At 35.8% G+C, this 14,160-nt stretch overlaps 1 protein-coding gene across 1 annotated transcript in view; it reads left to right on the plus strand.

The window, feature by feature from the left end:
- Positions 1–14,160, plus strand: part of LOC110452490 (multiple epidermal growth factor-like domains protein 10) — a 105,704-nt gene that overhangs the window by 5,437 nt on the left and 86,107 nt on the right. Inside the window, exons 3-4 of the mRNA XM_021501051.1 lie at positions 4,640–4,858; positions 7,705–7,920. Of these exons, the coding sequence (XP_021356726.1) occupies positions 4,640–4,858; positions 7,705–7,920 (435 nt within the window). The remainder of the gene's footprint in view (positions 1–4,639; positions 4,859–7,704; positions 7,921–14,160) is intronic.

Genomic DNA, 14,160 nt, shown 5'->3' on the forward strand with positions numbered 1-14,160 from the left:
CCTGTGATAAACTACTATGGATGCAAACTTCATTCAGATGAAATAAGGAAGTCGTGTGCGATAAAATATTTGACATATCCTCGTCCTGCATTGTAGCATAGTCAAGAACGAATGTTTTTATTATTTTTATTCGTCACCTGTTGAAGTCATATGTAATGGTCCTCATGTTAGTACGGACGTTCCGTTTTATAGTCCGCTACAATTTTCAGTAATTCAGTTATTCTAACGGACCAATCCGTCTGTACCATATTGTCTAAATTATCGCCGAATCTATGAATGTCACGGACAACTTCAAAATACAAGCTTCTGATTGTTGAAACTTGATCTGGGACAGTCTTATGTATAACGACCACTGGCCTAGTGTAAGCAGCAGATAAAGCTTAGATACAATGTCTGATTTAGTCGATCGTTGGGTAAGTGCGTCGTTATCAACATCATCACAGTAGGGAATAACCACGTGTGCAGGCTCACCAGCTGATCGGTATTTGTTTACGTCTGGTTGGGACGAGTAGGTGCATTATTGGTAACTTCCAACCGGCAAACAGTCAAAGGGAACAAACTCGTACAAACGTTATCCCTTGTAACATTGTTACATTATCCCTATGATAAGGTACTGTGAAAACTTGGGAGGAATGTTTCATCGGGACATAGATCTATACCATATTAATTATGGTAGAGCCATCTCCATTCGTATGTGCTTGGGTGGATCCAGTATTTCTAAACAAGATTATACATGATGTAGAATCGATTTGTCATATTCTTTCTCGATGATTTTAAATATTTTTGGCATCCGGTCAATCAACAAAACAGTTTCATAGAGAAATTTTACAAACATTATAAGCAATAGTGATCTAAAAACGGATCCTTATGGGATTTGTGACGATACTTGTGTTCATTCAGACTGCTTGTGGTTTCCTACAATGTACCAACCTTTGCGTTCTGTTCTGTAAGAGGTAATGAATCCATACTAACATTTGGTTTGAGAAAGTGTCTGCCTTCAGCTTCTTTAGCAGATTTTTGTGCGAAACAGTGTCCAATCCTTATTTTTAATCTTAATCACTGCAGTATATTGATATTACCATATAAATAGCGTTTTTTTTTTACAATATGTAATATTCAAAACGAATATTCAGTACACACAACTATATACTTATCAACATGATTAACTAGGATGGCATTAAACAATGTTTCCCTTATGCCATCCCTTTAAATTCTTTACCTTCAAGTGCAAAAACAACATCCATTACTCGGGCCGTGAACCGACGTCGATTGGCGTTAACCTGGCTTTCGATAGATATATAGTTGACCACATTTTCTCCCACCCTTCACAGGTGTTCAATTGTGACGTCATTAAAAAAGTGAACGACGATATTCATACCCCACATGGTGTCTTTGTTTACACCACTGGCGGTGGAGTTGTGACTAAAATAACAGGATGGGAGAAAAATAATCACCCCCTACCTTAAGGGTGTAACAGAGAAATATCCAACCCTCGGGGGGATATTTTTGGTTGTCTAACGCTCGGCAGAGCTTCGGGTTAGACAAACAAAAACATCACCCCTCGGGTTAGAGATTTTTCTGTCACACCTTCAGGGTAGGAGAAGATTATATTAGTCATCCCTAGGGGAAGATAGGGGAAGCCTCGTGCCGATGAGCACGTGTTCAATTGTGACGTCATAAAATGTGTCACTGCTGTTATTGTGACGTCATCAAAAGTGAATAACGATATGTGTTTTTCACGTTCACAAACTGTCGTAGTATAGCGGTTACAACTATTATCCGCACACAGTTGTCGCACTTTCAGATAAGTCTATAAAACTCCGTGTTTGGTTCCATGCTTTCCTTACTGTTATAACGAGATCTAAAAGATTTTGGATGTCACTTACTCTCCACGTGGTTGGATAACACAGAAGTTGCATAGAAATACAAAACATGACGAATACTGTCAAACCCAGCTAGAGAAAATGTCTCATTTACTGATTTTCAAAAATATTAAACAACGGATCACGGGTTGGAGTAATTTCCGCTTCAAATGAAAAACAACCCTAATGTGTTTATGCTATCAATCTCTTGAATAAGAATGGGTATATTTTTTATAGTTTGAGTTTATACTTTTTGTCCGAAACACTAGTATATTTTAAAATTACTTCATGTGGAGTTATCGTTAAGGGTAAAAATCTGATATATTGAGTCCCCCGTCCTGATACAAATACAAACATATACTCACGCATTCCTGTAATAGTTGGGATCTATGTGAGGTGTTCGCAATGTTATTGGATACTTAATCAAGGTACATTACTCGAAATTATATTTCAAAATAAAACTGATAATGACAATATTCCAATAACGCAATCAGATCTTTTTGTGCCATGTAGTATCATCGTTCGGTACTAAAAACGTGGATGACAGGTTCGATAGACCACTTTACCAATTTACTAGTTTACCTTACCTTCATTTGAAGTAATCGTGTTAAATCTACTAGAGTTTATGTTACCGTAAAAATAGATTTTAAAATAGTTTCTTTTTGTGGTTTACATTTAGTATGGTACGATAAACTTATTATGGTAATATCGTATAAAGCGCTGAAGTAGTACACAGAATATCATAGATGCAGAGTCAGAAAGATTTATTAATGGAATGATTCGGAAGGATTCCACTTCATGGAAAATTACTCCAATATTTGTTCTACCCGAATCATATAAATGATACTAGTCATAGCACGGTGGGATTAGTTGTCCATCATATTCTGGCTGATGTATACATGTAATCGTCCCGTTGATGGCGCAAGAATAGATGAACATGTATTTTTGTGCATTTTAAATAATGTTGTTTGTAGTATTCATTTTAATTCCAATTGTTTTTTTTCTGTGATGAAAATTCTTCGAAATAGTAAAGGACATGTGAATAATTCAAAATCTATTCACGACCCATAAAGAAATATTGGGTCACTGTGTCAGATTAACTAAAGATCAATGTTCTCTTTATTGTAAATGTTTAAAAAGTTTTTTTTTTGCTATGACATCTCATTGTAAGTCTTTACGGAGTTAACGCTGTATCACAACTAATCCGTGATATTTTAAACCCCGCCCTCCCTCATACATGTAAACAATTTTCAACGTCAGTGCAAAATATGACACCGGCTACAATGTCAGTGGAGGTCAATTGGCACAACCTATCACAACTGTTGCAGGTTATAGATGTACGGAGATATTTTAACCATCGATTTATGTAAAAAAAAAATGGTAGTTTGGAATTCGGACCCGAAGGATCAAGTGAGCTATTGGGATGGTACGCTTTTGTCGTAATGTCGTCTGTAAATGATTTCTCCTGAATAAATAAGAGGCTTAGGGTATGATATCCAGCAAGAAACATACTGGGAAAAGAGTATCAAATTTGATTAGATAAATGACATTTACCGGATGTTTTTTTTTGAATTTACAAGTCATGATGTCATGACACTTTATCAGAAGTATGCTGGAGTAGAAAGGTTTATAGGAATATTTACGCAGATGACCTTGAATCTTTGTCAAGGTCACAGGGACCAACTATGTTAAAACTTTTAACGAATCTTCTAAAAAAACGAAGACTAAGGTAGAGAAATGAAACACTCTATGATCAAGGACAATTGATATGTTTTTCAGATTTATAAGCATTACTCACTCTAGTTCCTACAGTTTATTTATATTTATACATGTTGATATCTGTTTAGTAACAGTTTTAATAGCGACTGTTAAATTCGAATCGCATAGGTGCGTCATTTCCATTTGTAAACCAGATGATATATGTACATATCAAATTCGCAATAAGTTGAGGTTATGCCCCTTTTCATATGCGTCAAAGTATGAGTTTTCTTAACAAATGATGTATATGTTAAATATTATGATTTTAAAATAGGTTGCATGCATCCTGGCAGTATATTCGGGTAGGTACGTTAAGTCATTATTGTTTACTGTATCCCTCTCTTCGGCTTGAAAGACATATTTGTTGGTCAGAAGTCCACGGACAGCTGCCGCTAAAACGTATGCTTATACAGTTAAAACTTTCTTCATTGAAGATAAAAAATGACTAGAAAACATTGTCTCCTGTCGATTGCTCGACATGAATTGTTCACAAGGAGTATCGAACTTAGGTATTGTCATGAATAATTCTGTGATAAAATTATGAAAAAGAAACTTTCTTCACTAAATTGTCCCTTTCATGTCCCTTTAGTATTGTCATGAATAATTCTGTGATAAAATTATGAAAAAGAAACTTTCTTCACTAAATTGTCCCTTTCATGTGACATTTTCTCCATTATTTTGATTATGTGTGTATCTTAGTATTTTTAATGCATGTGCAAAACCTTTAAAAACTTCGTCTGAATAACATAAATGCCTAATTTGGTCTTGATATTTGTCCCGTAGCAGGAAGGGATAAATGAATGAAGTTGACTTACATTTGTTAAGGTAGCAGGGACAAATTTATTGAAATATTTAACACAGGTAGTTTAACTGACTTGGTATCAATTATGTTTACGTGAAATTGACTTTGAAGGTTACAGGCTGGAAATAACATTGCATAACAGGTAAACAAAACTGGCTTATTAGATCTAGTATCATTGAATATTTATATACGTTTGCTTAAAATATTATCTTTTCAGAAACAACTCGCCTTAAAGGCTACAGTATATACGTAACAAACAATACTGACATGACACAGGCTATTGGATCTATCAGCAAACAGTCTGGTCATTTGTGTTACCATGACACTGAGTCTGGGACGCCAACGTATAATCAGTCACGTGAGTGTCATGTTACCGGGAGATACGTCGTGTTTTACAACACAAGACCAAATGAAACTGCATACATTGAACTCTGCGGTGTCTAGGTCTACGGTGAGTCTAACTTTAAGAAAAAGATATCTTTCAAGTGAATATGTGGTTGCATAATCATTAACTAGCACAACAACTGCCTCCAAAATGGGGTTTTAACTACATGTGTAGCTCACTTAAAATGTTGACATACCGATACCATTGATGTATTGTGATAACATGTGTTTGAGTCAGATGGCATTTATGACTAAACCATTATATTAATTAGCGCATGTATGAGAAAAAATGCCTTGCATAGTTTTCATTATTTTGCAATATATTTCAAGCACTGTGAGATCCCTCATATATACTTTGCAACCTTCGCACTGCAGTTCAACCTTAGCTGTTTACAAACTACATGTATATGGGCTAAGCCTATTATAATGATCCAAGATTTGAGTAGGACGTAACGTAGACGGGAAATGAAGAGCCAAAGACAGTGTCATGTGCTAGCAATAGATAGTTTTCTTGATGATATAAATTGGTGGCTGTGAAAATGAAATAATGTATAAGATACTTTGAGGATGTAATGGTTTTAAATAAACAGAAACGGCCTGCGAAGTAGTAATGGTTAATGGTATATGCTTCCCCCTCACGCGCACCCCCCCCCCCCCCCCCCCCTCCTTGTTCAATGTTAAACCCTGTACTGTTGTAAGGCATAACGCGGGCTATTAGAAAACAGATTGTCATGATATTGTACAAAATCTTGAAGTTGTATTCGATACCTTCCAATTCTTCTATCGACGATCGATATATCCATGTAGCTTCCGTGCAGTTCTATAATACCGAGAACGTAAAGCTTTCACCAGCATTATAGAAAACACTTGAGTTTACAATAAATAATACAATTGTAACACATCGGGATTAATATATAGTCAAAGAAAATGGGGCCATTCAATATGTGACTTATGTTTCAAGCCTATTTTTTTACTTTTGTTCGACAATCAAGCTTCTACTATAATAAATATTTAAAAATGTATTCCGTCTGTGCTTTATTTTAAATAATTTAGTTATACGTAATACAAACATTCTTTTGTTCGAATCCCGAGCTTATATCTAATCAGATTGCTGCCCTTATAATAAAGCCTTTATAAAAACGCATTTTGTTCATATTTGATACTTTAGTCCTCTTGTTAACATTAAATATATTGTTACATCAAATAAGAAATAGTTTACATCATGGTTGATGAGAGGAGTTAATGTTTGGATACAATTTGGATGGTACTAATGTACTTATGAAATTATCATTTATTACAGTAAGATTTCATTAAAAGTCATTTATCCTATGTTCTTGGTTGATAAGTTTGCATTATAATGATGGTTGATAGATATTCATTCCTTTTACTAGACTTGTTATTCGTTGTTTTGGTAAAGGATGTCGTGCCGGTAGATTTGGATTTAACTGTCGTAACACCTGTCACTGTGCGACTGGTGGATGTGACCCTGACACGGGACAGTGTGACGTACCAGGGTGTCAGACAGGGTTGATGGGGTTATCATGTAGCCTCCGATGTCACTGTATATCAGGGGGAGCTTGTAACTCTTCTACAGGGGCATGTCATGGAGGCTGTCAGTCTGGGTGGAGCGGACCAAGCTGTTTTGTGGGACCAGGTGATTTTTTTTCTTGAAAACTGTTTTTTTCACTATATATTACACTGATTTGATATCAACGGTGATACACTTTGGACTTGGTTAATTCATCAAACAATCGATATTAATGGGTCATCTGTTCATCATATAATTTAAAATGCGAAAATGATATATGGATATCATTGTAACACCTTAACGTAAGAATGTTCGATTCACATATGGTACAAATAGGGATGAGAAATCAATAAAGACCATTTTGTCCTTATTTATTGCTCTGAAAGGTATCATAATTCTTATTTCATTCTTTTTGCAGTATATTGAAACTTTTATGCAGAAATATTAGAAAAATCCAACATTCAGTTTATTTTTAAATGAACAAAATCAAAATCAAAGTAAGGAAAACTGTCCATGTATAATGACGTTTTAGTTATATGGCATTTTAACCAATAAGCTCTAACGGAAATATCTACTTATTGCTGATTTGTGGTTTAAACGCCATTTCAAATATACTTTGTTTTGTGATTGTGTGTATGTGTTTTTTTTTTCCATAATTACAATCATACTCTATTTTATTTAATTTACGCACGTGACAAACTTTGCGAATGTTAATGTGATGTAAGCACTATAAGTGCCTGGTTGTTTTGGGATTTGATGTTAAGTTTGCGTTCCATTTTTTTTTTGCAATTTCACGATCTCGAAAATAGAACGAAAATTAGACACCCGCCAAATATACCTTTTACAATCGTATTCATTAGCTGATGGTGTTTTTGTCTGTTATACTTATAAAATACTACATTCAATACAAACCCATTTAATCTCCGTATTGTTAAGGGTACGTTTGCAATAGTAACTTAACATTGACGAAAGCTTTCATATTTACACTGAGCATAATTTACTTTGAAAATAATTACATATGCAATGTTATTGTCTCATCAAGTTTGTTTTTTCTATAAGAACAGTCGTAGAATGTCGTCTGGTCATTTTCTCAAATATGTGACTGTATATGTATTATATTGTACTTTATTTTCTTTCACAATCTATTCTTAAGATTCCTTTTATGCTCTCAGTTAAATGCATGCTTGCATGAAACCTTCACAAATGCTTTGTGTCTATTTAAATTCATTTTGTTACTTGAAATTATCATATTTACCACCCCTCCCCCTCCCTCACCAAAAATAGTTAGAGCAATTTAATTTCTTTCAACCATGTTTAAAACAAAACTGTATGAATTGGTACATTTTGTTGAACTGTAATTGTTTTTGCAGATGATCTTGCATACAGAAAAATAACTTTACAGAGTACAACAAACGGCGTGTTTTCGTCTGGTAAAGCTGTTGATGGTGTTATTACAGCCGATGTATCAGATGATGGAAGTTGTTCACACACCAAGCCAACAGGAAACCATCCCGAAGCCTGGTGGCAAGTCGATCTCGGACAAATCGAAAGGATACAGACAATCAACATCATTTACAGGCAACTCTGTAAGTAACAGTACTAAATATATAAGAAATCTTTAGTTCAGCGAGTCGCTGAAATTACAAATTTACGTGGACCTACATTCAACTATAAACTCAAATATTAAATAAATACTTCTATCACATAATATACTGTGTTATTAAGTAAATATCCCCATGTCATCTTTTTTTGCGTATTAACCCATGTAATATGACCCATTAGCCATGTGACTGGTTGTAATTTTCAATTGTTTCAATTGTGGCGTCACGCCTAGGACAAGTGCATGACGTTACAGAATTACGCACTAGAGTCAAAATGGCGGCCGTTTACGTTTCAAGGTTGCATGAAAATCGTCGTTTTACACGAATACATTTCACAAATCTTGATTATGTGATAAAAAGGATCTTACTTAAGCATTGAACTGTTTTTGTATGGTATTTATGATCTAGCGCGCATTATGTTGTTTGCTTGCAAAGCTGTGTCATTCGAATAGATCATAAATACCATACAAAAACAGTTCAATACTTATATTTACGTTTTCTCTGCCTCTTATGTTCTTTTTTAACTTATAATTTATATAAAAAATTAAAAATGCCCGCCTTATCAAAAGTCCACACAATTTCGTTCAATAGTTTGAACAGCGTATTGTCGCGTGCTGATTGGCAAACAAAGTAGTACTTTGAAATTTGACAAACACTTCAATTTTATTCCACAATTCAGTATCAATACAATTGCGTATGATTGTCTATAGGGTGATTCAAGTTTATCAATAGAACTCCGAGCTGAAAGTTAGATTTGAAATTGTTTCGATTTTCCCCCGGAACAAATTTCGCGCATGGACAAATACAGTGAACACCGTAACTCCGACCTTGCCCTCCACGAGGGAGTTATTTTTAGTGACCCCTGGGGAACCCCAGTGGGGACTATTAATTTTGGTTTCAGTCCCAGATTTTGACCTCTGTTAGGAGGGCTGTTGTGTATCTTGCTTCTGTCGGAATATACCAGGCGCTAATTACAAGCTCTTGGATAACTCAGATATCGATTTCCTTTTTAAACAGGAATAGCATAAAACCTAAAGGCCTTTCAAATTCCTCCCGGGAATTACATATAACCTAAAGATTTTCCGAGTATGAATCAGGCACCTTTGAGGTTCCCGAAGGGGTAAACTGTCGTATTATACATTGCAATTGACTGATTTAGATATTTTATGTCTGACCAACGACTACTGTTAATATTTGCGTATAGTGCGCACTTAGGGAAAATGAAGTGTCAAGAAAGTGGTGTACACGATACTCAAGAACAATCCAAAACCAGTCCTTGGTCGCGACCATTTCTCGTAAATTTTTCGAGGATTTTCGGAAATGTTTTCATATATGCTAACAGCTATACAACTGCTAAATTTCGTTGAATAATCCCTGATTGCATTGCCAATTTAACAATTAAGAAAAGTTGCAAGTTTAAGTCATATAATACTATAGAATCGGATAAATAAACTGTAGTAAAGAAGGCTCAACTTTTCAGGACGTTACGTTGTGAATTGATAAATACCACGTTTCGAAGAATTGCATCGGATTTATTACTCTGTGGTTAAAATGTCGTTCTTGGGTAAAATCTTGATGAACTCTTCAATCTTGTCCGTAGGAATGTGTCAAAACGACACGGGTAAAGTGGCGAAGTTAGCAAGTTTGTGTACCGCAAAGAATCGAAGTTGCATGATACTATTAACCGGCAGGAATTTACAATGACATCCATGCGAATTGAACCGATAATGATAAAAGTTTGAGTTTGAAAATTAAATATCAACGGGTTCAAAACTGCCAAATACATTCCGATCTTTTCCTTTCGAAGGAGAATTGCTGATATCACAATTGTTTGGTGTTCTTCTTTTCTTGCGAATTCGGCTGTTGGCGGTCCTCATCGGAATGACTGCCTTTAAGCGTACAGTACACATTCTGCCGATATCGATGACCGATTCAGTCGGATTTGCAGACGATCAGAAAACTACTTGGAAAAGTGTATTTCATAACAAAAAATAGTAGAAGATTTATCCGTATATAAGATTCAATCTTTTCTGAAACTTATTGTTATGAAAACAACATCGTTATATTCCAATTACTTGTTCTGCCCATGCCAGGTGACCGTGTCAGCGCGCAGATCTCCCCGTATTCGAGGTGTCGGTCAACGCTAACGTTATATTTGCTTTCCTATTAATTCCCTGTGTTGCCATGGCTAACTGAACAGCAAGTATGTATTTACACCTGGTATTTGTTTACTATTTTGATTGACAGGTGGAAATATATTCGTTGTAGCTTGGTCAATGATTTATCGGAAAATGATCATACAGAATGATGGGGTGACTTTCATGTCATTCTGACATATTTCTAGTTGGAAGTTAATTCGAACTTTTTCTCATTTTGTGAAGAATCCAGCCGTAAAATTATTTGTTCATTGTATGGGAACCTGACAACAGTCGGTAGATTCTTTAACAACCTCGTTATTTGACATGTCGTCAGAAACTGAGGAACCGTGGATGCGAGACGCGTGAAACTGATAGCGTTTGAAGTGAGTGATCTTGCGACGGAGCACAGGTTCGTTACAAATGTCTGAAATGTTTATGTGTGCTGTGACTCATATCGGTAGGTCTGTAAAATATGTGTCAGTAGGTATATAGAATATGTGTATTTCAGACATTTGTAACGAACCCCTGTTGGTCAGTGCAGTGTAACAGACGATATTTCTGATAAATTGCATGAGTGTTAAAATTGTTCTCATTGCCGGCATTGGTGATTTCAACCGATGTGCATTTTGTACGATATTGCAGACCTTGGTCTTGTTTTCGTTGTAATAAAAGTGTTTTTTATTTTATTTTTTATTTTACACATAAATTTACAATGACATTGTCAAATCTCACAATGCCCACCGTTATTTCAGCAGCCGTCATGTTTATTTATATTGGATATTGTAGTTCCGGTCAGTGTTGTATTAATACGCTAAGAATTGTGTCTCGTGATGCATGGTAATTAAAATCCCATCCACGACCCAGCTTTCAAAGAGGCTATATAGTGACAATGCCATGCGAATGTAAATATAATCATTTTCATTTCATATAAAATTTATGAAATTCGTCACTATTTTTTTTATTTTAGTTTGTCAGATGCTTGCTAAATTGAAAAATTCTTAGACTCGTTTCTTAAATTTCATAGGAAAAGGAAACTAATGTAAGATCCTATATGTTCGCTGTATTTTTAAGAATTATCAAAACCTGTGCGTGTATAATAGTGAAACATATAACGCATTAAATCTCAAATTATCTGTTCTACCATAACATATACATTTTCATAAATATGCATATATATTATACTACCTAACATGTTATGAAAATATGTCTACCTCGGTGACCGTTACACCTTTATCAAATAGATACAAATTGAACAACGCAGCTAATTTCACAAATTTTGAAATTGTTTTGTTTGATTGGCAAATTATTGTGTTGGTAAGTTTATCAATAATACGAGGTGACTAATCGGAACAAAGAAGCTGCCAAATTCACTTTCAGGTTGCCTATATCATTAAGATGTGTGTTAAATGATCAAATTAAACCTAATTAGAAAGAAGGTATCGCGAATGCAATGCAAAACTTAATAATCATTGGCATAGCAATTTTCTCTCCATAGCGATCGCCCTCAAGTGTCCAATAATATCCTACAATAACACTTCTTCAAAACCACAAACCAAACAAAATCAGTAGAACGAAATTTTCCCAACCCGGAAGGAAACCATTATTTCTTGTTGAATTAAGATCACCTAAATCAGACTGGCGCCAGAAAATGTACTTTAAGGGTGGGAGGGATCACAAATGTATATTCAATTCTACAGGACTGGACTCTGCTTTTTTTTAACTCAAACATTCTAATATCAGAAGTCGAACGTACATTGTAGTACCTACATGTAATATACTATAACAACATATGGCAAGTAATCAGTAATTATTTTGCTATACAAATAAAGACAGATCTCCAAACATATCCTAAGTTCATTTGATGACAACTGATACTTGTTTGAAAATTGTTGGTTTTTAGCTTTTAACAATTTGCAAATAATGGAAATATTGGTCACAGGATGCCTTTGTCTTCGTTCCTGACGCCTAACAGAAGTTACCCTATTTTACCGGTTAACTAGGTATCAATTTAGTCATTTTAGTGTTAGTATATTATCTTATTATTATTCAAGAAAAAATACCGTGATGAAATAACACAAGATAAGCGAAGTGTCCTACGTTACATACTTAATACCGCGTAGGCCATCGTTTGCGCCAAAAACAAAGTTGCAGCGTCCTCAGATTGAACTTGCAAACCAATGAATAAAGTGAGCGGGAATGTTTTCCTTTCCCATTCATCAGTTTGGGTCAGTTCCTGCCAATTAGACAACGTATCATTTTGACGCATCTTAACGCGTGATCGAAGAACGTTCTGAATTATATCTATGGCCGACATGTCGGGTGAGTTAGATGGACAAAACTGGATATTTTATTGCTGCTGACCTGATGCAACTTGATTCGTTGGCGTGCTATCTTGTAGCAAAATACGTGTCAGCGGCATAACGTTATTGAAATGGGTGTTCTAACGTCTTCAAAATTTCACCTTGATATACCCTATTCATATTCTTTGGCCCTATAAATCTGGCAACGTTATCAAGAAACCCCCCAAAATAGACATCAGAACGGTCCTGTTCAATGATGCAGCAGGTGTTAAAGATTTCATCCTGACATTACCTTGTTCTATGCTTCCCAGCACCACTAGCCAAGCAGGTTACTGAATCATCCTTTAAAAATAACACCGCTCCATTGATTGATTGGCTCCATTTACAAGGGTGTCGCGCATTAAATCGGATTACTTTGAAGTGGTTTCGAATATTTTCGACGGATATCACTTGCAGGAACAATGTGGTGACGAAGATACAACGGCCATATCGTGTTGTGTTCCTGAGTGGTCATTGTCATTTGCGAAAAGTCGGACGTCAACCTAGTTCGGTTCTTACGATTCAAGGTTTCTTTTCTTTGCACTGCAACCAAATTTTCGTGCAACCTGACATATTTTTTTCTCATGTTAGGATATATCATTGTATATGTTACATACAAAAGGGATATGGCAACAGGCAAATCTTATAAAAGCTGTGAGGTTGTGATTTAGTTCGTCACTCTGTTTCAGAGAATCCTGATTTGTGCGGTATTTATTAGTCTACAGATGCCAATATATACATATATATGTTTCTACTTGGTAAAATAGTTACATATATGTTATAACTAATTTTGATTAAATATAATGCCTATCCGACCACTGACTATACAATTTACACACAGACCACTGACTATACAATTTACACACAGACAATAACACTATGATTGTCGCCGGTCTACCTTACCGCTGACTATGTATCCGTAGTCAGTTACTGCTGACTACAGCTGTACCACCTAGTCACCGACTTCAATTCTGTATATCAGACCTGCTTGACTACTTTGACCAATAACGCACACTCAAGCCTCCGTACGTAGTCAACACCTCACGATGCCCGGCTACCTATAACTCCAGTAATGGTTGTTGACACCCTAGTCGCTGACCACAGACCGTCAACACTAGCCACATACCCCGTATGTACCGTGTCGCAAACTAACCAGCCGCCTCTGCCAAACACTTTCAATTATAGGTAAAGGCGAGCTACTGTTCGTGGATCTAGGCGAAGACCTTTATCACTTCTAGTTATCCACAATTATCTTGTCTTGATCCCGGAGGTCCTTACAGCTTCAGCGCAGACATCAAAGTGAAGTCTGTCGATTGATTGATTGATTGATTGATAGGTTTTACGTCCGCTTAACTACCGGATGTATCGGTTATCCAGCAGACGAAGAACAGAAAGGAAAAAGAGTAGAAGGGATAAAGTATGGAGTAAAGTGTAGAAGAGGGGGATAGATTAGATAAAGAGCCGTCTATCCTATATATACTAACTGTCTAGTTTTTGTGAGACGACTCCCATGCCTAATAATGCCTTAACCTAACACTCATTGTGAAGCATCACCAATTCTGGACCGTAAGTGAGGTACTGTGCCGCCGTCAGCCCCGTCAGCCCCGCCTATGTTTATGAATTTTGGTTTATGTATAAAATTTGGAAGTCCTTCTAAATATCTTAATAAAGAGACCCTACCTTTAAAATTTTGAATAAATTTTTCCTATCCTCTGAGTCGGCGTGTACGCGCCTGCTCTTTTTCGACA

Source organism: Mizuhopecten yessoensis, unplaced genomic scaffold, assembly GCF_002113885.1.
Source record: "Mizuhopecten yessoensis strain PY_sf001 unplaced genomic scaffold, ASM211388v2 scaffold6719, whole genome shotgun sequence".
NCBI classification, from domain to species: domain Eukaryota; kingdom Metazoa; phylum Mollusca; class Bivalvia; order Pectinida; family Pectinidae; genus Mizuhopecten; species Mizuhopecten yessoensis.